This window comes from Caloenas nicobarica, chromosome 2, assembly GCF_036013445.1.
Source record: "Caloenas nicobarica isolate bCalNic1 chromosome 2, bCalNic1.hap1, whole genome shotgun sequence".
Lineage (NCBI taxonomy): Eukaryota > Metazoa > Chordata > Aves > Columbiformes > Columbidae > Caloenas > Caloenas nicobarica.
Genome location: NC_088246.1, coordinates 15462458 through 15485706, shown reverse-complemented (window position 1 = coordinate 15485706; position 23249 = coordinate 15462458). Strand labels below are relative to the sequence as shown.

General features: G+C 37.7%; 1 protein-coding gene across 12 annotated transcripts in view; it reads right to left on the bottom strand.

Moving 5' to 3' along the window:
* Positions 1-552: 552 nt before the first annotated feature.
* Positions 553-23249, bottom strand: part of PARD3 (par-3 family cell polarity regulator) — a 455490-nt gene continuing 432793 nt past the window's right edge. For all 12 annotated transcript variants that reach the window (XM_065628469.1, XM_065628475.1, XM_065628473.1 and 9 more), the window contains 3 exons: positions 15764-15884; positions 6181-6308; positions 553-2796 (listed from right to left, as the gene is read on the bottom strand). In XM_065628469.1, the coding sequence (XP_065484541.1) occupies positions 2403-2796; positions 6181-6308; positions 15764-15884 (643 nt within the window). In that variant the 3' untranslated portion in view covers positions 553-2402. The remainder of the gene's footprint in view (positions 2797-6180; positions 6309-15763; positions 15885-23249) is intronic.

The following is a 23249-nucleotide window of genomic DNA, read 5'->3' as shown; positions in this document are numbered from 1 at the left end:
CTATTATCACCATGGCAACAGCCTGATATCATGCATATACAGAATTATGATTGACATTTCTGCAGTATCCAACAAAAGGAGGAATGAGGGGAAGAGGGAGAAAAACAGACACAGCTTCAATACTAATGGGGGAAACAGAGTATCACTGGCACTGTAAATATTGCTTTATTCGTAAATCTGCCTTCTCACATTTTTCACCACATCAACATTCCTGTGAAGGGCTCCCATCAGAGCCCAAAACACACACTTGGTGCAGAGGGGGCTTCCTCACAGGTGTCCAGATTTGGCCGGAGCACAGCGGGTGCCCCTCCTGCCGGCGCTCTCCCCAGGGGAGACAACTTCACACTACGGCCCAAAAGATCTTTGCCACAGGGGTTATTGTTAAGAATGCACCTTTTAAATGTCACAGATATGGCCTAAAATAACATAAGACATTAGACTGAGTGTTTTTTCCCTCTGAGGACAGTCTTCAGGTGTTCAGCTGAGCTGTAAATCTTTTCTTTTTCTTTTTCTTTTTCTTTTTCTTTTTCTTTTTTTTTTCCCAGTGTTTATAAACGTTCACAGAAAGACACACGCAAACCATTAGGAACAGGATAAGATAACATCTGAGAAGCATTTTTTAAACTCCATGTCTGCAGCAGTTCTCACAAGGGTCTACAGGCAAAACCAAGACGAGGATGGAAACAGCCTTTTATTCCAAATTTCGTATGTACACGGAAAGCCGTTTTACACAGTTTTGTAAATTCTGCGTAAAAGAGCTATTGTCATCCAATGTCACTGTGCTTACACTAGTAACAACTTTTAAACATGGAGTACATTATTAACAACAAAAATCATTAACAAACAGGCATAAAAGACACAGATATGTGTGCTGATATTTCACATATATTCTAGAAACAAGTTGGCGCAAAAATAAAATGTGCCAGTAAAAAAAAATAGGTGTTTTTTTTAAATCATGCAATACATGATTTTCTTTCTCACTTTCTTGCTTTCCTTTTTGTACACGATATGCTGAGATCCATTCTCAAGCCTTTTCACATCAGGATTTGCAGGCACTTCAGCGACCCAGCTATATTTTTTACAATACATGAAGTTCAGAACAACAAACATAAAAACAGCTGCTGCAAAAGAAATTCTCATATCCCATATGCACATTCAATTACTCACTGCTAGAGCAATCTTTTTTGCTTTAGTTATTTTTGGATACTGACATGTTTTCAGGATGATGTGTAACAGTTTGTCTCCACACATCTCCCTTTCATATACTTAAAGGTTTATTTTTAATGTAGCATCATGATGCAACAATACAGTATATGGAAGCACAAGGCAATTGTCCACAAAGCTTCACAAATTGCTAAAAGAAGAAATCATTTTCTTTTCAGTTTTTTGATGCAAAGAAAAACTTTGATTTCTTCTGCTCTTGCTTTAAACTATCTCCAAAATTTGACCAAAGAAAGACAACTGTGTATCAGATGACCATGGGATGAGACCGTCCCCAGTTCTCATCCTAGACACAGTTGTCATATGACCAAATTCATTCAGAGGTAAAGCAAAGCAGAACTCAGTTCTGTGTTTGTTCGTAATTTCCCATCTTTAATAAAATAGTAAAATATACTTATCAAAGGTTTGGCTGTGACTGTATAAATAGACTCTCTCCAGTTATTTCATTTCTAATGGACTGTGTATTAAGATTATAAGGCAATTGTAACCGGATTCTCAGGATAACTGAAAGCTTAATATTGTTTTCCTCATGAGTCAGGATAAAGGCCTTTTTAACAAGCTCAGAGTGGGGAGAGAGCGAGAGAAAAAGAGTGCTTATGTGCATAATAGGAGAAGGATAGTTTTTCAGCATATAGACACTTAAATATTGATCAACAAAGACTGGTAATGACTCCACCATAAAACATCTCAGAACTGCGACTGCAATCCAGAGTAGAGCTAAGCCTTATCCACTCAAGAGTGATATGTAACCCTCCTTCTGACCCGAAAGAAATAAAAAAGGACATGCCAATGCTTCCTTCAACCTCAAATTCATTAAATTTATACCATAAAGCTGCATGTTGGTGTAATAAGTCACTGCAAAGTAAAACACAGTACAACAAATCCTAGTAATAAGCCATCGACAACTACTCGACTGGGCTACAGGACTTGGTATGCAGGGGAGGGGTTGCTCCCTTCCGCTATGATTGTCAAATGGTGGAACATCCTTCCATGAATTCAACACTTGAGACAGAACGGCAAAGACGTAAGGCCCACCAATGCTTTGCCCGTATTTTCAAAGGCACTGAAACAGACAACGGATATACTCCTTAGTACCATCAGTTTAAAAAGTTTTCAAAATATAAGTCTTTATACGAAAATGTTCCTTATTGCATGACAAGTTGATCTTCATTTTCTTCACCTCAAGAATAAAATGGTCTTCCCTTTTCTGGTGTTTGCAATCTGTTCAGCCTGGCAACCTGAGATGGTGAAGGCGGTACATCTTGCCTGAAAGGACCTTTAGGAGGGGTATAATTAGGGTCCTGGATTTTCTTATACGAGTCATAGTTGCTAGGCCCTTCAGAAGAAGTTTTTTTTTTCAGTTGTTGTTCTTTCCTCCTCTGCTCTTGACGGAGCAATTCTTGTGTTTCTAGCATTACCCTGGCATTGAAGCCATGTCCCCCCATATAGCCGTTCCTCGATCCCTGGTAGCTGGAATATCTGGGATTTTCCTTCGCAGTCTGGAACCCTTCACCAGGGGAATAGCTCTGCTCCCAGGAGTCCTGAGATACAGAACTGGCATTTTTTCTGCTTTGCCTGGAAAGAAAAATGGAAGAGGCTTTTAAGACAAATGTTCTGGTTCCCCTTCTACTGCTATTGACAAAAATCCTTGGAAAGGAGGGTGATTCTGCAATGCCATCAGGTTTCCCCCACCTATAGCATTCTCAAGAAGTCATGTTCTCCTCTGCCCCGGAGAGGCATCTTGCCTCTTTTCTTGGGAGAATATTTCTTAGAGAGTTGAACTGTATTTCTAGGCCTCTCCAGAATGAATAAGCCATGAAAACCCATCCAGTGCTACAACAACCATCATGTTCATATGAAAAAAGTGCTAGAATTCAGTTGCAGGCTAGGAAAGACCATACACATTGCTGTGCTTCCCAAGAAACCAGATAACAGCCAGTACTTGCAGAATCACCCATGAAAGATTTGAATCTAGTCTCACACTTGATTAAAAATGCAACAGGCAGATCTTTAAAACACTTGCTCTAACACTGCACAAGTCAGAAGATAAAGCTCATTCTTGATAGGTAGTTGCACAGATGAGAATTTCTTCCTCCCATTTACAGAACTAAGGAATTTTGTGCTATCAGGGCTGTTTCCCAGTTTGCTATAGCTTTTATTAAAGAAAAGACAGAGATAACCTTTCTTGCTCATTTTTTTTGGCTCCATAGGGTAGATAAATAAATCAAATACATACAGGAATTATAAATTCTTATCTCTTTTCACAATATATCATCACATTATTTTGAAGACTGATTATGGTTTTGAAATAGCTTTAATTTACTATCAAGATGCTAGATGCTTTTATGAATTTAAAATAAGATTGGCGATGATAAAGTCAAACAATTTTGCGCTGCAGCAAAAGAGGTACCCACTTTGAGATTAAAATTAGTGTATGAGAATCAAGCAGTAAAACAAAATATATTGTGACATTAATCAATAAGAAAATCATTTAGTTGTTTATATATAGCTTGGTTTTTCATGTCAACACACATGACTCAATGTGGCCTCATCCAATGAATATGCAGTGGAGAGACAAGAGACCCGCAGAATTTTTCTACCATTAGTAAAAGTAACAAGTCACCTAACGTTTTTGCAATCTTCCTTCCTCACATATAAATTGAAAATTACTATACCACCTTCTTTCATAATAGATTTTGAGACCTCTGGATCAAAATTGTTATTCAGGATGAATGTAAATTATTACAGCAAAAATTACAACATAAAGTAAGTTCTTTGGCGAATTTTTATAGCTGTTCTTGGTATTCACATATCCAACTTTGCCAAAGAAAAGGCAGTTCTGAGCCATGTTTTATCACTCCCTGGAACAAGAGCAAATTGAACAAACCTCTGTAGGCTACGAAACTGTCAGGTTTCTGATCTAGGCTAAGATAAATTTTAAGTACTAGAAAATTAACTTGGATTTAAACATTGCTTTTACAGTTTCACATGGGATGAGGATGACTAGTTGAACTGATTTAATTTACTGACTGTTTTCTGGTACTTTTTCAAAATTACTTGGCCCACTTTCACTGTCTTTCTGGGAAGATCCTTTAAAATTGACTCAAGAGTTTATTTGCCTTCAGTATTAACAATTTAAATGTAAAAAGGGGAAAAAAAGGAGGCCTCGAGAGACTATACAAGATGAAAAGCAACAAAGCTCAAGAATTAAGCCAGTGCACAAACTCTAATCATTGCAAAGGCATAGTTGCAACATAAAGCTTGGGACCTAAGTTTCAGAGTAAGATTTCTTTAAAGATCAGTCGCAGAGTTACGAAGAGTTTGTAAAGCTGGAGAACTGGATGTCCCAGCTTGTTATAGTATTGTGGTATTTACAGCATTCAAGTTTAGCCGAAGGTCATGAAATTCTGTCTGCTCTCAGCACAGCTCAAATACCCAGAGTGCTCAAACAAAATCATTAAACTATCATTAATTACTCAGTGACATGCATTGCTAGCTTGCTAGTTATTTCTCATGTTGAAAACTACATTGAGTGACGTTCTCAGTCACTCTTTTCAAAACAAGCATTTCTATGACCCGGAATGTTATTTTCCAGATTTCTTGTAGATTAATTTTCTCCTTACAGGTATTCATTTCTGCCACTGGAACTGCATTACAACTGACTTCCAGCTTTTAAATGCTACCAGTGATTGAGTAGAGCAGGGGAATCAAGTTTCAAGAATCATAGTTTTAAAACTAAAAGTACACCCCCCACATTAAAAGCAACACTAGCATTTGTGCTCTTCTACTCAACCTGTACATTGCTGGGGCTAGCAAAACTGAAAGAGAACTTCTCCGCAAAAACAATATGGCATTAATAGGTGTGGTCACTTTATAAGGAAGGTAGACATAAGAAGCAAAGGGAATACAAAGATTTTCAAAATGGCAAACTGACGATCTAAGAAAACATAGTGACTTTACATTTTCTTTTCCCATCTTCCAAACTTAACAGAAAAATTCTGCACCAAAAGGTGTAAAGCATGTGAAAATCTGAAAGATCTGTTTTGTTTTCAAAGATGTCAGTAGGATAAGAATTCATTATTAGATAACTTTGATTATGAAGCTTCTATTTGTTTCAAAAAAAGAATTATGATACACTTGGTAAAACACATGTTGTCACAAACATATATTTTCCACACCATTTCCACATGGGGCATTAAAAATAATACAAAGACTATTTGCATAATGCTTAACTATGATAGTTATCTAATTCACGGTACAAGTTGGGTAAACTTCCAGTAAATCTTAAAGCTAAATATCAAGTAAAAGAAATTTTTCCCAAACAGCTAATTTAAAATAATCTAATATTTTTTAAATACAGATTTGTTTAGACAAAAAACGTATTAATTTTCAATATTCCATTGCTAATGACGCAGTAACTTAGAAGAAATGTATATACCAGAAACTTTGAGGTCCCTCATTTTTTGTATAGTGTTTCTCAGTTCCATATTCCTTTGTTTGAGGTCATGATATATTCTTTTTTTCCTTTTAAGTTTTTTCTCTGTGTCAGCACTACAAAGATAGAATTTCTATCCAGTAAGGAATTAGGCAACAGAAAAAAATAAATAGTCTGAGATGTGAAAATGGGACAAACCATGTCATGCTCAGGAGACTTTTGCAATTGCAGAAAACTAAACTGGATGATGTCCCACGAAGAATAGCTTTGTTTTAATGTCTCAATTCTGTTGGGTGCTGAGTGTCTTCAAATCCCACTGAAATCAGCTCTGAAGTAATTCTCCTAGAATAAAAACCTACCACATGCTCTCACTTAAGAAATTTTATGCCTCTTCCACACTGAATACATTACACCTTAAATCAACGCTAAACAAAAGTGTCTGCACTCAGTGCAACATTGTCATTCCACAAATGACATTAGCTCCAGGCTCATATACACCGAAGAGCTTCAGACAGGTCCCATACCTGGGTAGTGAGCTGTACTGCCGCTGAGCTTGTTGAAAACTCTCTCTTTCTTCTTGACGCTGCCGCTGCATTTGAACCTCTACCGATACTGAGTGTCTGCCACTCTGTGAGTACGTCTTGGTGTTTGGCTACAAAAAGAAAATGAAAATGTAAATGTCTTAAACAAAGCAGAAAAATACCCACAAACAACTATTATTTAAATTGCTATTGCACACATATAGTTGTATTTGTTTCAACAAGTGGTTCAGGTAGGTCTTTCATAATAATGAGGTTAAATTCTGACCCATAGCAGTGGTCTGTCCTACAGATTTTGTTTCTGACCTACCGTTTCTGAGATGTATCAGAAAAACACTGGTCCAGAATGAGTTGTGCTTTTATAGTAACACTGAAATTTAAATTAAGTTGGTGGAACAGATCTTCAGTCACGTTAATGCTAAGTTTTACATGCCATTGGGGGAGGAGGGAGCACAGCAGCTCTCTCGAACGCCAACAGTACGCTCAAGCGATGCGCTCCCTTCGTGGAGCCATCCAGTTTTGCTGTTGGTCCAGACATGCACCGCTTGCTTTTCTGAGAGGCAGGGAAACATCTTCTGGTTCGCTATGAACAAGCAGAAAAATTTAGCAAGTATCTTATGGGCAATGGGGAATCCTGTATCTCTGAGAAGGATTTTAGATAACATCTTAAGGAGGTGACAATTTGAAACTCTGAGGCCAATACTAAGAGCATGTGAAAACGGGTGGCCTTTCTGGGAACACAGAGCATTACAGCTCAAGATCTGGCAGAACGGCTGAAGTAAAACTCTGGATTAAAAAAAAGTTTACTTTTGTAGAGATATCACTTTTCATTTTACACTGCTACTTTCTTCAGATTTTGTGATTTCAAGTTGCAAAATAGGGTGCCACAAAAGTCAAAGAATGTTTTGGGTTTTGTTGTTGTTTTTACAATAAGGTTTCACTTAACAAAGAGACAGAACATCATTATTTTATATACTAAAATTACCGGTTCTATTCAAAACATTTAAGTCTAATCATGGGGAGGTTAGGGAGCATAACCCCTTGGCCGAGCCCAGGACTGAAACAGTTTGTCTCAGACCTGCTGTTCTTTAAGCACTTTTTGCCTTTTTATCTGTGCCTTCCTTCAAAATAGATCTCTCTTTTGTTTTTCACCGTTACAATTCCTGCAGCAGAAAGATATCATAATGGCTGACAAATATCTGAAAGATAAAAGGCTCTTCAAAAGCTTCATACATTGAAGACAAGTTTTAGAGATGAGAAAGTTGTCATTTGTGACATAAACTTCTCCTTTGTCTTACTATATAGTCAAGTACCTGCAGGTAGCCAGAAACATCAGTCTCGCTCAGAATTTAATAGATACAATTTGGTGAACAGCTGCATTTCCCGTTACAAGAAGATTATTGTGCAAAAGAATCAGAATGTGAAAGTACAGACTATGAGTAACAGAGAACTTGTTTAAGAGAAGCCTTAATGCAACATTGATGTCTACTTCACAACAGATTTACTCTGTAAAAACCTCAGTAAAATGATATTTCTAATGAAAATGCTTTAGGAATGGTATGATGAAGCAACAAGTTGAGAAAACAGAATCATGTGTCAGCCTTGTGGGAAATTTTCTGAGAGATGAATAAGCTGTACATATGTATGCCCAAACCAACAACCCCCATGGAGATTTCTTACTATATTAAATAAGGGCAACACATACAGAGCAGTGTTTCAGTTATTGCATATGTCAACATTTCTAACTTTCTTGACTTTATTGAGAGTCTTCTGACATTTGGTATTTTATTGAAGGGCTCAGCTTATGGAAGCAAGTGATTACCTGAAAATCACAAGATTTATTTGTGAATTCTCTCCAGTGTGGTTACAAGCAGCTTACAGAGAATCAGAGGGAAACGTAGAAGTTCCCATCTCAACTTCTCCATGAGGAATATAAACATTTAAACTAAGATTTTAGATCAAATCTCCTCATTTCATGGGTTCCACTTTAAAAATGTTGGAAAACTTGCATATATTTGGAAAGCTACAGTTATGTCATATGTGAGGAAGTAGTTATCACAGATCAGACATTAAATCAGAGTTGCTTATCTGTATTTGAAAACACAGTTTTCCTTTTTCCAGTTAACTGTAAATATAACATATTAAAGCATTTTTACAGCACAGGGAATGGTTAAATTATCACACTGGTGAAGCTGGAATTGAGATGTTCCTCGATTTAGGTTTATGCAAGACACTAAAAAGCATCATCTAGAAAGCATAAATGCAAGTACACGCACACACACATGCAGAGAGCAAAAGTTATCACAGAAGTCTTTACTAAAGAGACAAAAGCTTTGAAAGCCCTAACAGACTATGAAAGGACTAAGATCAAAGCTTCAGAGAGATAGAGAGAGATATATATATATATATATTTTTTTAATGCACACAGGAACCAATGGTTAACTAGAGGCAGGGGCTATCACGCCTGTCCTGTCTGCCGGCTGCCATGTGTGCCCAGATGGCTGGATCTGAGAGGTCGGGTCTGGATTCTCAGCAGTTCAGCATTTATAATTTGATGGGTCTAAAGGCAAACATCTAAAATCAATTATCTGATTTTCTGAAGGTATTAGAACCTGTATGCCCTATTAAATTAAGTGGATTTATAACACTTAACTAATCTGAAACTAATACTTATTTACAGTCCCGTCTGTATGTTGTTCACATCTACAACAAGCTATTAATAGAATCAAATGTACTATATATGGCAATGAGACATAAAAATACTCTGTCTTATGTAATCATATATTCCAAAACATTACAGATAGACATGCAGACAGGTACATTCAACCATCTTATTAATGAAAAGTCATTTCTTTCAACTCTTTTCATTAAAAGCCTCAGTGATACCATAGTGAATAGCCTTGATACATGGGTATGATGATATAAAGACAACATATTCCTTTTTGGATCCTTAACTTGTTCAGAAAAGTGCAAATCTCCATATAGTGATTTATCTTTTCAATATGCTTTCAATTAAAGTATCTAAACCAAAATATTTATATCATAAGTAACCTTAGTCTTCAAAAGCTAATTGGTAGTTTTGTCTCAATCTCCAAAATATACTTTTATACATACATCTTCATATAAAACACATACACAAATACACGTCTATATACAGGCATATCCCATTTATGTCAACATAAAATTGAGGTAATAAAAAAAAAGTTGAACTGTTTTCGCCTCTTTCAACAGCAACAAGAAAAACATGTATAATGAATACACATAACATGGTAATTTTAACACCAATATCAACGGAAGGCTAAGTACAATTATAACAACCTGAAATCACCCAACAAACCTGGCAACGGCTCAGTCTTCACAGTACAGATTGATAAGAACTCTGGCCTTATTTGCAATGAGATGCATGACAAGCACTGACCTTTTAAATCAGGATGCGGTCAAGGCCACAATAACAACCAAGGCTGCATTATACAAATAAATGTATGTTCCTGTCTTCCACAATACATTTAAGTGGCAATGATAGTTACGGCATTCAGCATTGTTAAACAATATTCAGCACGTAAAAGTGTGCTTTAGGATTCATGAAATTACACAGCTCTCTTCTCAAAGAAGCATTAATTTAAAACCAGGGCTGCAAAGTTAAAAGTTTCTACAGATTTCTCACTTCATGAAAACAGCGTTTTTTCATTTCCCAGAGAGCGTACCCCATGGTTCACATTGCACTGGCCACTATCAGCAGTAAAGGGCAGCACGTTTTAAGGAGAAAGGTCCCTTCCCTCTCTCCCAGCTACACCAGCACTGCCCACGCAGTTTCCCTCCCCGCAGAGCAGCATTTCTGCCCATGGAGGGTGGCTCTGCGTGGTGACAGCATGGATGCTCCAGGACTGGCACAGGTCAAAGTTGCCACAGAATTAGAGAGAGGTGATCATGGGGGCAATCTGGAGCACCGGGCTTTCAGGGATATCCAACCAGTTTAGGCGACAGAAGATCAACCAGCTGAGGTGACACACCTGTCTCACAGCCCACTGCCGTAGGGAGAAGCTGGCAGTAATGCTTGCTCAAACTCATATAACTCCTTTGTGCTGATAAAGAAATGGTGAATAGGGAGACTAGTAAAGGAACAAGTCCCTTAGTATTTTTCTAGTTATAAAAAAGACCATTATTTAATACTAAAATAGATGTGTTATTCTTTTTTCCAGATTATACTCTATGTTTAACCAAGAACTTTCAAGTTCATCTAGGGAAGCTGGTATACACAAGGCTTCCAAAATGTCTGTGGTTCTCATAGTTCAGCACTAATTAGAAATAGATAAGATTAAATGACCTTGCCTGCTTCATGTGTAAATGTACTTGGCACAGATGACAGACAATCCTGTACCTGTGTATATCAAAATTCAGAATGATAAAAAACATTCAATGGTTCTAGGAGATGTCCTTGAAGACTATTTTTACTTCCATCTTTTATGTTGCTATGGTGAACAGAACATATAGCAGTATTTCTTTTAAAAATTGCCAACAGGTGTGTGTATTAATTCAAACACTATATAATACGAAAATCCCATCACTTTGTCTATCTTCCTCTGGTGTATATGTAGGAAGCTGAACGGCGTGGTATGGAACTAAGATCTCCATTTTGTTGTGTAGCAGAAGCAGAAAGAGAATCTTCAGTATGGTACAAACAAATCACTTAGAGAGCCCTGAAATTCTGCCTGGGGTATTTACATTCACTGCACGACTGCGAGCTATAAATACGTTTGCTTACAAACCAAAATTATTTTATTTCTTTTTAAAAACTTCTATCTTCAATTTCTGTTTCATGTAAATTAGTAGATTGAAACTAGTGGGGGAAAAAAATTAAAAATATAATATTTTAAAGTCAGTCTAAATCTTGGCAAGAAATTGCTGATGTTTCATGAAATCCCTCCCAAGTTTGGTGCAGAATGGACATTAACTACATGACTGAAGAGAAAGTACCCGTGGAGAGGCTGCCCTGCATAACTGCTTTCCTCTCTGAAAGAGATTGGGGTAGGAGAAACAGAAATTTAGCTCCTAAGATATTTTTTGTCTACTGCAATGCTCCATTGGATATTGCCTAATACCTTGAATAAAATATCCTGAAGGACACTCTTGAAATGGATTCATAATAGAAATAATTAATATACTACTTTCCTTTCTCATTAATGTGTTGAGTAATTCTACATAATTTACAGTCTGATGTAAGTGTTACAGTGTTTGTTTTGAATATAGTCAGTTATTAATTTTTCCAGGTAAAATTAATACATTACTGTGGAAGCTGCAGAGATAAAGATCAGGCTTTTGTGCTTCTAAAAGAATCTGAAATTGTTTAGAATTCATTATGGCTTTGAACAGGTCAAGGACTTGAATAAAGGGATAAGAAAATGTACCATAAACAGAAGAAAAAAAAAAAGATTTTTTTCCTTTAAATCTCTTTCAGAGACGAGACCTACACACCAACACAGAGCAGAAAAAACAAACATAGTTCCTAAATTTTTTGAGCATTTATCCATCAAGCCATTCCTAAGTATATTCTTAGGATCTCTGGAATCTTTCCTCTATGAAAACCATGCAGTTATTTACCTTTCATAAATTTGTGCATGTACTTAAAGTTATGCTCAGACTAGTCATGCAGTATATTTACTTTGACCCAGTTAGCTTTATCTTTAGAAAAAAAAAATCTTTGTATTTGACTCCTAAATATTTCAAGCTGCTCTTTCCATGCCAATTTTCCCCAACCATCCAAATAGATCTGGGATGACCAGAAATGGAAGTATTTGTGAATGGAATTTGACACTTTCCATTTTTAGCACTGAATTTTAATTAAAGATGAAGAAATAAACCATTAACTTTTGTCCCTCCTGCATCTTAGTGGGGTTTTTTGATCATTGGTGTGTTTCTACAAGCAGGACTGGCAAGCAGCTGTAATGTTTTCAATGGATTTAATATGCTCTTTTTTTAATTGGATTGTTCACTCCCATGACATTTAGGGCTATAATGTTATGGTTTTATTATTGAAGGTGGGGATCTGTTAATTAAGATGTGCTAGGCAAAAATACAAGATATGGAACAAATTACAATTGAAATCCCCTAAAGCCCAAGACTGGTGCAAGCAAGGATAAACTTCAGCAGACCCAATAATACCCAGAAAAGCACGAAAACCAGAGCCTCAACTTTGGTACTGAACAGAAAAATCAGCCCCAAAAGAATCCTGCACTGGAATAAAAATGTCATAGCAACAGTAAGGGCCTTAAATATTAGCAGGCGTACTGTGTTTCCATGTAATTCTGCATGCCCAGATACACATTTCTGCAAACTCTGTCTGGAATTAACACCAGCAAGGTTAAAATGGATTAATCATATTTGATGTTATTTTGTTTTCCCGTGTAAAATCAGGCATACAGTATTGTCCTTGAAACTCTCTTATACCTTGCCTTTTGAGGAAAAAAAAATAAAAAGAAAAACCAAGAAGGTCATGTAAGAGAAAAAAATTATGAAGCCTGAGAAAGTTACCTTAAAATAAACAAATGCAAAAATCTTTTCCCTAAAGCTTTAACTGAATTGCAGAACTAGTGGATTTTAGAGATGGCTTGATGTTGCAACAGTTAGTCAGTTATTAAACCTTAACAATGTGTCATTCAAATGGCCTTGAGCAGAAATGTTATGCTGCTCAATAGACAGTGTCATCTCATTCCAGCGCTATCACTTTTTGTGTCTGTTAAGCTGCCTGATGCTGAACACTCGTAGGCAGTCAAGTATTTTGTTTACTGGCAGGACAACCACAGCCGGGCAAAAAGTCCCGCTCTGTCGCATTTGTTCATCTGCAGAGAAATAACCTTCACCTGATGGACACAGACAGAAAGGGCCGGGGCCGGGGCTGGACCCTCTGCCACGGACATCGTTCAGAGCCAGCGTGATGTAGTGCTCCACGGTACGGAGATCTGTCACTGGGCTCCTGTGTCACAGGCCATTAATAGTCTGGGATGGATTGGAGTCGGTGATGTTCGCAGGATCCTTTTGATAATATATTAGTGAGTTTTTGAGCTATTGAGCTCCTCTAAATATCCTCAGAGCTGCCAGATTTCCATCAGTATCCATTACTTACACTGCAAACTTCGTGTTCATTTACACTTCCTTATAGTAACCAATAGCCCCACGTCACATCAGCACTTTGTTCCCTATCCTCAACCCTCCCATCATCTTGTTAATGAGAAATGCAAACTACTTATCACCTCATAGCACACACTTCTCCACGCATGGGTTTTTCCTCTCTCTCTCTATCCAAACCAGGTCAGAACTGGCTGCTGTCATGTGGCTCAGAGGCTTCTCTGGATGCGAAGCCTTTTGTTTATATAGGGTCTGCAACCCATCTCCCTCAGGTGAAAACATGCTTTTCAACAATCCTCCACGTACAGGTGCACTTTTCACGGCTGTGGTTTGTAACCAACAGCTGACAGATGGAGAAGACTGAAATGATGTTGATGAATGTATCTAAGTATTTTCCTGTGTATGTATTATAAACCACTTTTGCATTTTTTTGTGTCACTAGTATTTAATACTACATCTGGATCTGTTTTGAATGGATGCCTTAACAAAGTCCATCATTTTAGACTAATATGTTAAAGAAATACACACTCCTTAAGGGAGAGGGTTATGGCTCCTTAACACTGAAATGACTGTGAACTGCTAAAATGGATGAGATCATTGCTTGATCCTTTCCAAGCATTGTGATCTTGAAATGCTGGAATACACAATGGAAAAAAAAAAAAATTACAGTCCAAAAATACTCTGGGCCAATTTTTTTTTTTAAGTACTTATCTAAAATAAAACATTTGGTCACCTATGTATTTAACAACAGACCAGCTCCTACAAAAGCAACAATAAGCTTCAGAATTAATATTAATACATTAAGCTGTATTAGTCACTTTGAGCTAATTTGCATGATCTGTAGAAAGGGAGTAAACAGAGAGATCCCATTTGTTTGAATAAGAGAGAAAGGAAAGGTCAGTGTTCTGACCCACAATTTAGGAAATTATTCCATTCCTAAGGTAATCAGCCTGTCATCCAAATAATTCCCTCTTCGCTCATTACAAGAAACTATAATAAAAGCCAAGTTGACTGTCTCAAGTTGCTATGGCATTTAGATATACAACAATTTGGCCCATGACCTTCAGTAGTTAAGTTCCCAAGTCTTCAAGAGTGCAAGTTCTTCTCATACACAGTTTTCCCAAGAATGCTGCTCATATCTCTCATTTGGAGACTAAGCAGCAGTTGATACACATAATGGAAAGTACTTCCTATAACCAGTTCCCTTTCACTCCAAAACTGCTACACTGTAACTGTGATGAGCTATCACATTATCTTCACCACATCAAATTGAAAACAACTGGTCATTAAAAAAAATGTTTATTTAATTTATTCAATTTCAGAGAAGGTTAGAGGTTTTCTAACATGGGAAAAGAGAAGCCTATATCCTGATACAGTATGTTAAGCAGTGTGAGGTCATTTAGGGATACATTTACCTTTGTTCCTATCCATGCTGCATGTCAAAAATACCACAGGTTCAAAATGGTGAGTTTAAGATGGACAAAGACACAAAGACCCAACAAAAGTTAAAAAAAAAATCTTCTATATCCACCACAATAGGCAATCAAAGATGTCACATGCATTATGATGTTACCTAGGTTGTTCTCAGTGACTTCATACACAAAGATGTGGATCTTTGGCTATTTCAGTCTCTGTCGCATGTGCATCGTAATGTTAACTAACGATAACCCATCACGTCCACCCGCTTCGGAGGAAACTGTCAGAGATTTTACTGCTTTCATCAACATACAGCTCCCACTTTTTTTCGTAACGCAAGCAAATTGTTCACCGTCTTTATTGTGGAATTTTAAAAAAAAATGCGATGAGGTATATGTCCATATTTAAAGGATCCTAGTTTAGGATATGTAATTGATTAAAAAGCAAGACTTATTCATTTCACTATCTTAAACAAGATAAGCACATGGATTTACATAATTGTATCACATTGCTAGATCAGATTGAACAGGTTTTAAATGATCAATTAGGATGTATATCTTGAGACAGAACTGTCTCAGCTAATATAAGTGGCAAAGGGGTGCTATTGTGAAGCATGCTATTATAGATATCTCTCCTATTTTACATAGTTCTTCCTTTTAATGAAGAGACCTGATCACAGTGATATTGCTTCAGGGAAAATACCATTTACAGAGTTACATTTCTCTCTAAATTTTTTATCATCAATATGTGTTTTATTCTGATTTCCTAGAAAATTTCAGAACAATTGATATTGCCTTTGAGACAAAAAAATCCAAGTAACTCACAGATTCAAGGGTCTAAACACAGAGTGAATAATGCTATATGCACACAGGACAGATGGCTGAAGAAGTTTAAAAATGAAATAAATATCAATGAACCAAAAGTAGGGATAACAGAAAGGGCAGAAGTGCGGAGGCAGATGACTCTGCGTCCCTATCGGGACAGCAGGAGTCAGTCAGCCTTTCAGATTTGACAGGCTCCGTACACTTACCCACGGCTGCTCAAAACTGTAAGTACGTCTCCTGTCTTCCACGTCCTCATCCTGCTTTGCTTGCTGAAACTCTTGTCTCAGGCGCTGTATCCGGTCATGATTGTTAGGGGTTGATCTGTTGCTAAAAGGAGGATGGAAATGATCAATATACTTGGGAACTGCCACCTGCAACTGTAATTTCAGCACGGGACTGCTACTGCAGTACAGGAGCATGGACTTTAAAATAATTTCCAAGCATTTAGTACAAAGATCTTTAGTTTTTTTAAAGATTATTAATGCTGTTTGACTTATAAAGAAACTTCAGATGGTGTAAGGATAAGACGAACGAGGCCGTTCCTAAAAATCATTAAAAGTTACAGGCATTTTTCAGTATATGTTGGAAATGAAGAGGGATAGGTGTGCTAGTGTCAGACAACATAAAGGGAAATTAAGAGAAAAGTCCTGCTGCTGAATAAACATGAAAGATACTTTTTCACAATCAATAAACTGTAGTACTGTCAGATCGTTATTTGCATCAAATTCATTGCAATGTCTGAAGGCTCTACCTATATAAAATTTGATTATTTTCCCCAATCAATAAGGGCCTGTCATCCCTTAGTTCTCTTTTTAACAAGTCTTTTAAACCGATCAGTCTGAAAGCATTAAAAGGGCTGGGGGCCAGTAAAAAGCCATCCATTCGGCAGTGCCGTGGGCAGGACAGCATTGGGAGCAGCGCGGCGCTGGCAGATGCCAGTGGGTGGGGAGGGCTCAGCCCTGGAGGTTCCACAACCTCCAGCACACCCAGAACCTGGAATTCTTCAGAACCGTAAATTTTTCCGCAAAGCCTGTCGCAGGTAATCCACTCTCCACAGCACAGGTTTATGTGAAAGCATAATGAAATATGCACAGGAATGGCTTATTTCACAGAGCAGAGGGAAAGTGGATATTTATTAATCTCGTTGCCGTTTTTCCAGCTGTGCTGCTCGCACCTGACCCCTACAACCCCCACTGTATTTCAGACACGTTAATGTAGGAATCATAGGAAACCTGACAAACAAATATGTTATATCAAGACTAACCAGAAGCATTTTAATCTTTTATTATGGCCTTCTTAAGCCCCGCATTTTATTGTTTATTTCGAAAGAGCTGATGAGGAATGGTCAGCTCTTACTTTGTTTCAAAAGAGAAATCTGCAGGGAGACAGTGGAAAGCAATTCCATAGATTTCTGTACTTGGACGCAGGGTACAATAAAACAAAGTGAATTTATATCCAATGTCTGCTCTCATATGAAAAGAGATGATTTTGAAGTCCATTTGTGACTGTTTTCCAAGTCTTTTGGGCCTGGTAGGTGCAGTTTTGGAGGCTGTAGGTGTCTGAGACGTTACCTCCCACTCTTTTCAGTGCCGTTAAATGGAGCTTATCAGTGCTCGGTTGACCAAACAGAATAATTAGAATGGTTCTAGCAAAAGCTAATTTTTGAAGAGGTTGTTTTGTCTTTTTTTTTTTTTTTTCCTTTCTTTTATTTGAAACTAAATGCGAAGAAAAGGAAGGAATTTAGAGTTTGGGGTTTTTTTTGGTAAATGGAAGCCTTAAAAAATGCTTTATTTAAAGGGTAGCTCAACTTCTATGTTCTAATTGCCATTTTGAAAAGTACAGTTAAAGAAAGCTTCATTTAGAACAGGTGGAAAGGAAACATTGTGGCATTTTCAAAATTTCCACTTCATTGTAGGTGTGTTGCTAATTCTATTTTCTTAATTCAACTTAATTTTGTGAAATAGCTTATCTCCATTTGCAGTTTTGTTATGTAAATTTATTCCTTATTGTCAAATTCTGCCCAGCTTTATTATACAACCACTCATTTTTTCCCATGTATTGCTATACACTGCGCATTTTAAATGTAATCATCACAATGCAGTTCAAGATATACAAAACACTTTTAAATGGTCTGTTGATTTTTAAAACTGGTATTGTTAATCTAACAAACAAGTAGTCCAATACTTTCTACACAGACAGTATTTTCTGTAAGATAAATTGCACTTAAATCTAGCAAACTACTGTAAGTATTAACATTTCAGGTACAAGAACATATGTTTGAAAGAGAAATGCCACTGAACTAAGTGCAAAATTACAAGGACAGGACCATCCATGGACACCTTGAAGTACTGAAGATGATCAGTAAATAATCAGCCTCCCTTAATCGAAACCATTTAAAGCTCTGAGGGATCACAGTGCAAAAATGGCACTGGAGCAGTTATCCCATGGCAAAGAAAAACAGAAGGCAAATCCCAAAATTACTGAGCTAAACACTATGCATTATAAGGAACAGACACACTCTACCAGCCCCAAAACGGGCCACTAGAAGGGTTATTACAGATCTGAGGACTTCTGCACATTTTGTGATGGTTATCTCTTAAAACAATTACAGCAACAGAAGAAATAGCAAGCAAATGCATAGTGTCCATGCCATGATGCTAAAATGTATGTCTCCTCCCAAACAGCAAATGCACGAATTTAACGCTCTTTTACACTGCAGAGATGGAACAACAAAGGACAAGGAGGATCTTGGGATTTGTGATTAACTTTTCTCCAGACCTAAGAACTTATTCTAACGAAGAAAAAAAAAAAAGACAGAAAAAAAACCCCCACCAAGCTGATTTCAGAAAAATTACTCAAAGTTATTAAAAGGTTTGATAATGGCAGAGAAGATAAATCTTTTAACAATATTTCTATTTTATCTAAAAAGCAAGGGACAGGACCCAAATTTAGAAAATTGCAAAAGAAGTGAATTATAAAAAAAGGACTATTTCACAAAAAGGGAAGAACTAAATTAAAAGACAAAACCATTTCTATATCTACTCGAATTTCTTTGTGCTCAAAAATTCTGTGAGACACAGAAAGTGAGGTCAAGTCAGCGGTTTTATAATAATAATAGAAAAATTAAACATTTTTATTTAGAAGAGGAAAAGAGAAAAGGCAGGCAGCTAGAGAGCAGCTAAGATACTTTTGAGAAAAGATTATTTGAGGGCTTAGACTATATCTCACATTGGCTTCCTTTCATTTCCATTTTCCTCTCAACCTTGTTCTGATTCCTTAGGCTAAATTATTCAGCCGCCCCAGCCCTCCCACCAAAGAAGGTTTGCACATTTTCATCCTGGCCTGCCATGCTCTCTCCTGTTTCTTTTCATGTCTCTTTTCATCCAGTTAATTTTCTCATCAGTGCTTTTTTGTTACGTTTTTTATGTCTCCTGCTGCACTCAAGGAACACTTGGTACACCCGCTTGTTACCTAATTCAACCCTCAGCCAACAATTACTGCTTCTGGAAGACGGGATACGCAAAAAATCATAATCGCAATAAAAAACTGTCACAAATAAAATTCTGCAGTCAAAAGTGCAAACCTAACTTTATTCCTTTTCATGTCCTCAGATGTTCTGTTCTATCTACAACTCTTTATGTAAGGCACATCAGTATCCCTTGGGACAGATCTAAACAAATTATATTTAGTGTGAAGAGTCCTTATCCAGTCTAAAGCAAAATGAATTTTAACTTATTGGATGAATTCATCCACGACAGGTAGGGTCACATCAAGAGATTTCTAGGATGCAGGGCTGCAGATGTTCCTGCTGATTAAATTTCCTTTTGACTTTTGCAGATGTATAGTACAAATCCTCAAAAGTTTAATTAAATGCACCATGCTTTGTTTGAGTTTTTTATTCAAATGAACTGAAAATCTGAAGGCAAATTCACCTCAAAGCTTTCTAGACTACCACCAGGAAGGAAGGAGTTTAACTTGAAATCTATCCAAAATTTATTGAAGATTTGACGTATGCTACACTTTTTAGCAAAACTGGAATTACAGCTCTCCACAGTAACCACATCTTGCCCAGACAGCCTTTCCCTGTGCTACTTAACAACAGGATGTCTTACAAAAGACAATTAGCACCTGTGCTGTCATTATTAAATGTTCTTAAAAGAAATAAAAGAAAAAAAAAATCAAGGAAAGGCTTTTAGGGTCAAAGTTAACCTGGGTTGAAAAGTGGTTGAGCTTCCTTGTATCACATCTCTACTTGGCACCCCATTGCCTTCCATCTGCAGATGGCACATTTCACAATCAGCTATTTTGTGAGCACTGCTTTAAAACACACAACCACCAGCACAGGCTCAAAATGCAACTGTAAGCAAGGCTTAGATAGGCCAGAGCTGTCACATATTTCCAGAAACAAGCAGCCACAGCAATGACCATCAGAGTCTCAGATCATTAAGCAATGTCTCAGTGTGATGTCATGCACTGATGTACAGAGTTGTAATCCTTTCAAAATAGACAGATTTTCAGAGTGATAAAGTAGATACAAACACACTACTGAACGAGGATGACTAAAGCTTTGGGAAAAAAATTATTGGCCTGAAAAAGCATGGAAAAGGGTCTCAACAACATCACCAGGCAGTTGCAACATGACTAGAATAACCAAAAGGTCAGTAAACAAACAGTGCTCTTTACACCTTGAAATCCTTTAACACAGATTGGAGCTGCCAGGGACTCACTGGCCTGACCGGCTTCTTAGATCTCTGGATAGTAGTTATAAAACACAGATGGGTTCTTATTTACTTCAACCTGGCAAAGAACTATCGCCTATTTGTATAAACTAAATTCTTTCCATTTTGACAGATTACTTGTGTCGTATGAAAAATCAAGTGCTGAATTTGAATCTACCTGTGTCTACAGGTAGAGCGGAGCAGAAAAAGCGTTTATTTCCAACCCGTTGTGGATTAACCATGTACTTGCTCTGGTGGCCGTGCCTTAGCAGCATGTACCCTTGCCAAAGTTCAGAACTAGTTGAGTGTCTACAAAATTGGCTCCTTCCCTCATGGCTTGAGCAGGATGAAAACAGCCCAACAGAAGGCATGGTGGCGATAATCTAATATAAAAGCTTCTGCTACATTTTCTGAAACTCGAGCACCCTCTCGCCATGGTGCTTACTCCAAGCAGATGGATTTGTCTGTTGCAGATGGCCCTTGAGGGTGGATAAGCGGAAACTGTCAAGTTGTTGCAAAAAAGCCATGGACGTAAAATAAAATGAAAGTATCAGACTTAAAGTCAGCAGCAGACTCCAATGCATGGTCTGCATTGTTAATTCTCAGTGACATGGCTGACTGTGCCACACGCTGGGGGTTGATGATGCTGGGCAGCGGCAGAGTTTGCAGCATCTCCTGCCTGCCACCAGCTTGCCAGAGCAGGTTGGTCTTTTCCTATTATATTGGTTTATGTTTTATTGTTTTAAAAACTAGCGTAACTGATTTGGTTTGTCCGCTCCTTCCAGTGTGCCCTATGAAGAGTCCTCCTCTGGGATACCAGGGAATAGAATTTCCACAAACACACGGATATTAACACACGTGGGCATGGTACACAGGAGCAACCACAGCTCGTGTCATATAAAAGAGCTGTTGTGTGATTATAGAATTACTATAGCCAGTTGAGAAAAAAAATCAGCTGAGCAAGAGACCAAATTTGTTAGACTACAAACGTGCTTGTAACACAGGGCAGTTGTCATCTGCAAGGAGGCATAGAAAGGTTTATCCTACACTACTTTTGTTTTTCTTAAGTGTCAAAGAATTTATTGGGAATAAGGCATTGAAAGGTGGGGGAAAGGTGTAAAAACCCCCAAAATGTATCAATTACAAAACTGCAAATAAAAATAGCTTCTCTGCACAAGCTTCATTAAGTTTTATCAGCTAGTATCTTGGGGTTTTACACTCAAACCACAGGTCATAAATTCACAGTAAATCCCCCATATGTTCAGCAAACACCTGAATTCAATTTCTCTTCTAGTTGTAAGAAATGGAATGTGCTGCTCAAATTAATTATGCATGCAAAGTTAGTTTCTAACAAGGGCAGCTTCTTGCATGCTGAAGAGTATACATCCTATCTGATTTTTTTTCCCCCAGATCTCTCTCAGTCTTGGCTTATTTCTGCTGTTCACAAGGTTATAAAAATCCTTCTCTCTTGCCATTTCAGTATATATCCTTTAAAGTCTGCAGTTTATAAAGGCAGCCAAATTCAGCGATTGGCTTAATGTGACAGGCAAGATCTAGCATGTTACCTGTACACATAACCTACACACTTCAGCATATTAATTCCATCAAAACAAAGATTTTAAACCTAGGATTTATGTCAATATGTGTGCATGTGAAATCAGCTCACCAAGAAGTTTTATGTCATTCCTGGTTTACCTTCCCAGTGGTAGTCATCAACTGCAATACCACAAAGAAGTTACGCAAGTCCCTAAATACACTCGCTTTCTTCAGTGAATGGAATTAATTTCCAGATTTTGACATTGTGGTTTGTTGATCATTTCACACCAATTTCAATAGAGCCAACCATTAAAAAATAATAATAAAAAATACATCTCTGTTCTCTGGGTTAAAAAAGGTAATCTCAACTGCTGTTAATTCAGCACTCACTTCTGATGCGATGGCCATAAACAATGCAGAGAGCTGGAGCTGATAGGGAGGTCACTTCACCGCAACAGTCTCTTCAAACTCTCCAGACTAGATTTCACTCTGAATCCCTCTGTGGCCCGTCTGCAGCAGGGCCATCATTTTACAACCAGTGAAATCTGAAGAATGCACCCAAGACCCTTTTTATTGCCACCATCACTCTTCCTTATTAGCCTGTCAGAGCCTGAACACAGAAGACAGAAATCCAGTCTTACTTTTCAGGGGAATTCTTCTACTAAAAAGAAGAGCAGAGATTTTTAGGAGCTTGCTACAAACATCTGAAAACAGATACTCAGCTACTGGGTTATCACGCAATCTAAGCCTTACTTTGGAGCTGTTAGATTTTGCAGATAGAAGTCAAGCCAATTTTCAGCCACAGTCATAGGGTACTGCATTTTGCAAGTTAAAAAGAAAAAAAAAGAAAACGAGAGCACCACATGTAACCTAAAGGAAAATATGTGACATCTAATTGTGAATTTCTTACGAAGGTGCTAAGGAAATAGAAGAAATATACATACAAAGATTTAATAAATAATGGAAGAAGAAAATAAAACAATAATACTGGAGATCAAGCAAAGGAGAAATTCGCATTTTTGACTCTGAATGAAATATAAAATTACTCCAAAGACACGCGGAGAGAAGCAGGCTCTGACCTTCTATGTATCTTCCTGTCCTAACCAGAACAGACAATGATGGCTCCAGTGCTGTTAGGTCTGATGAACATCCACAATTAGGCCTCACAGGCTATTTTGTATCAACACAGGGAGGATTGCTTGGCACAGGCATTTAACAAAGGCACTTAACAAAGACCACAAAGAAGAAATCCTCTCCTGGACCTAGCTGGCCATTCCTGTGCCAGCAGAAGGGATCATCGGAGAAATCCCTGGTGAGCTTCAGGCCACACCAGCCTGAGCTAATCCAGCTACTTTGTGGGAAGCTATTTAGGGAGAGCTGCCTCTCACCTCCTCTTTGGGTGAGACGCGGGGGCAGAAATCTTCAGCAGAGGGGCAGC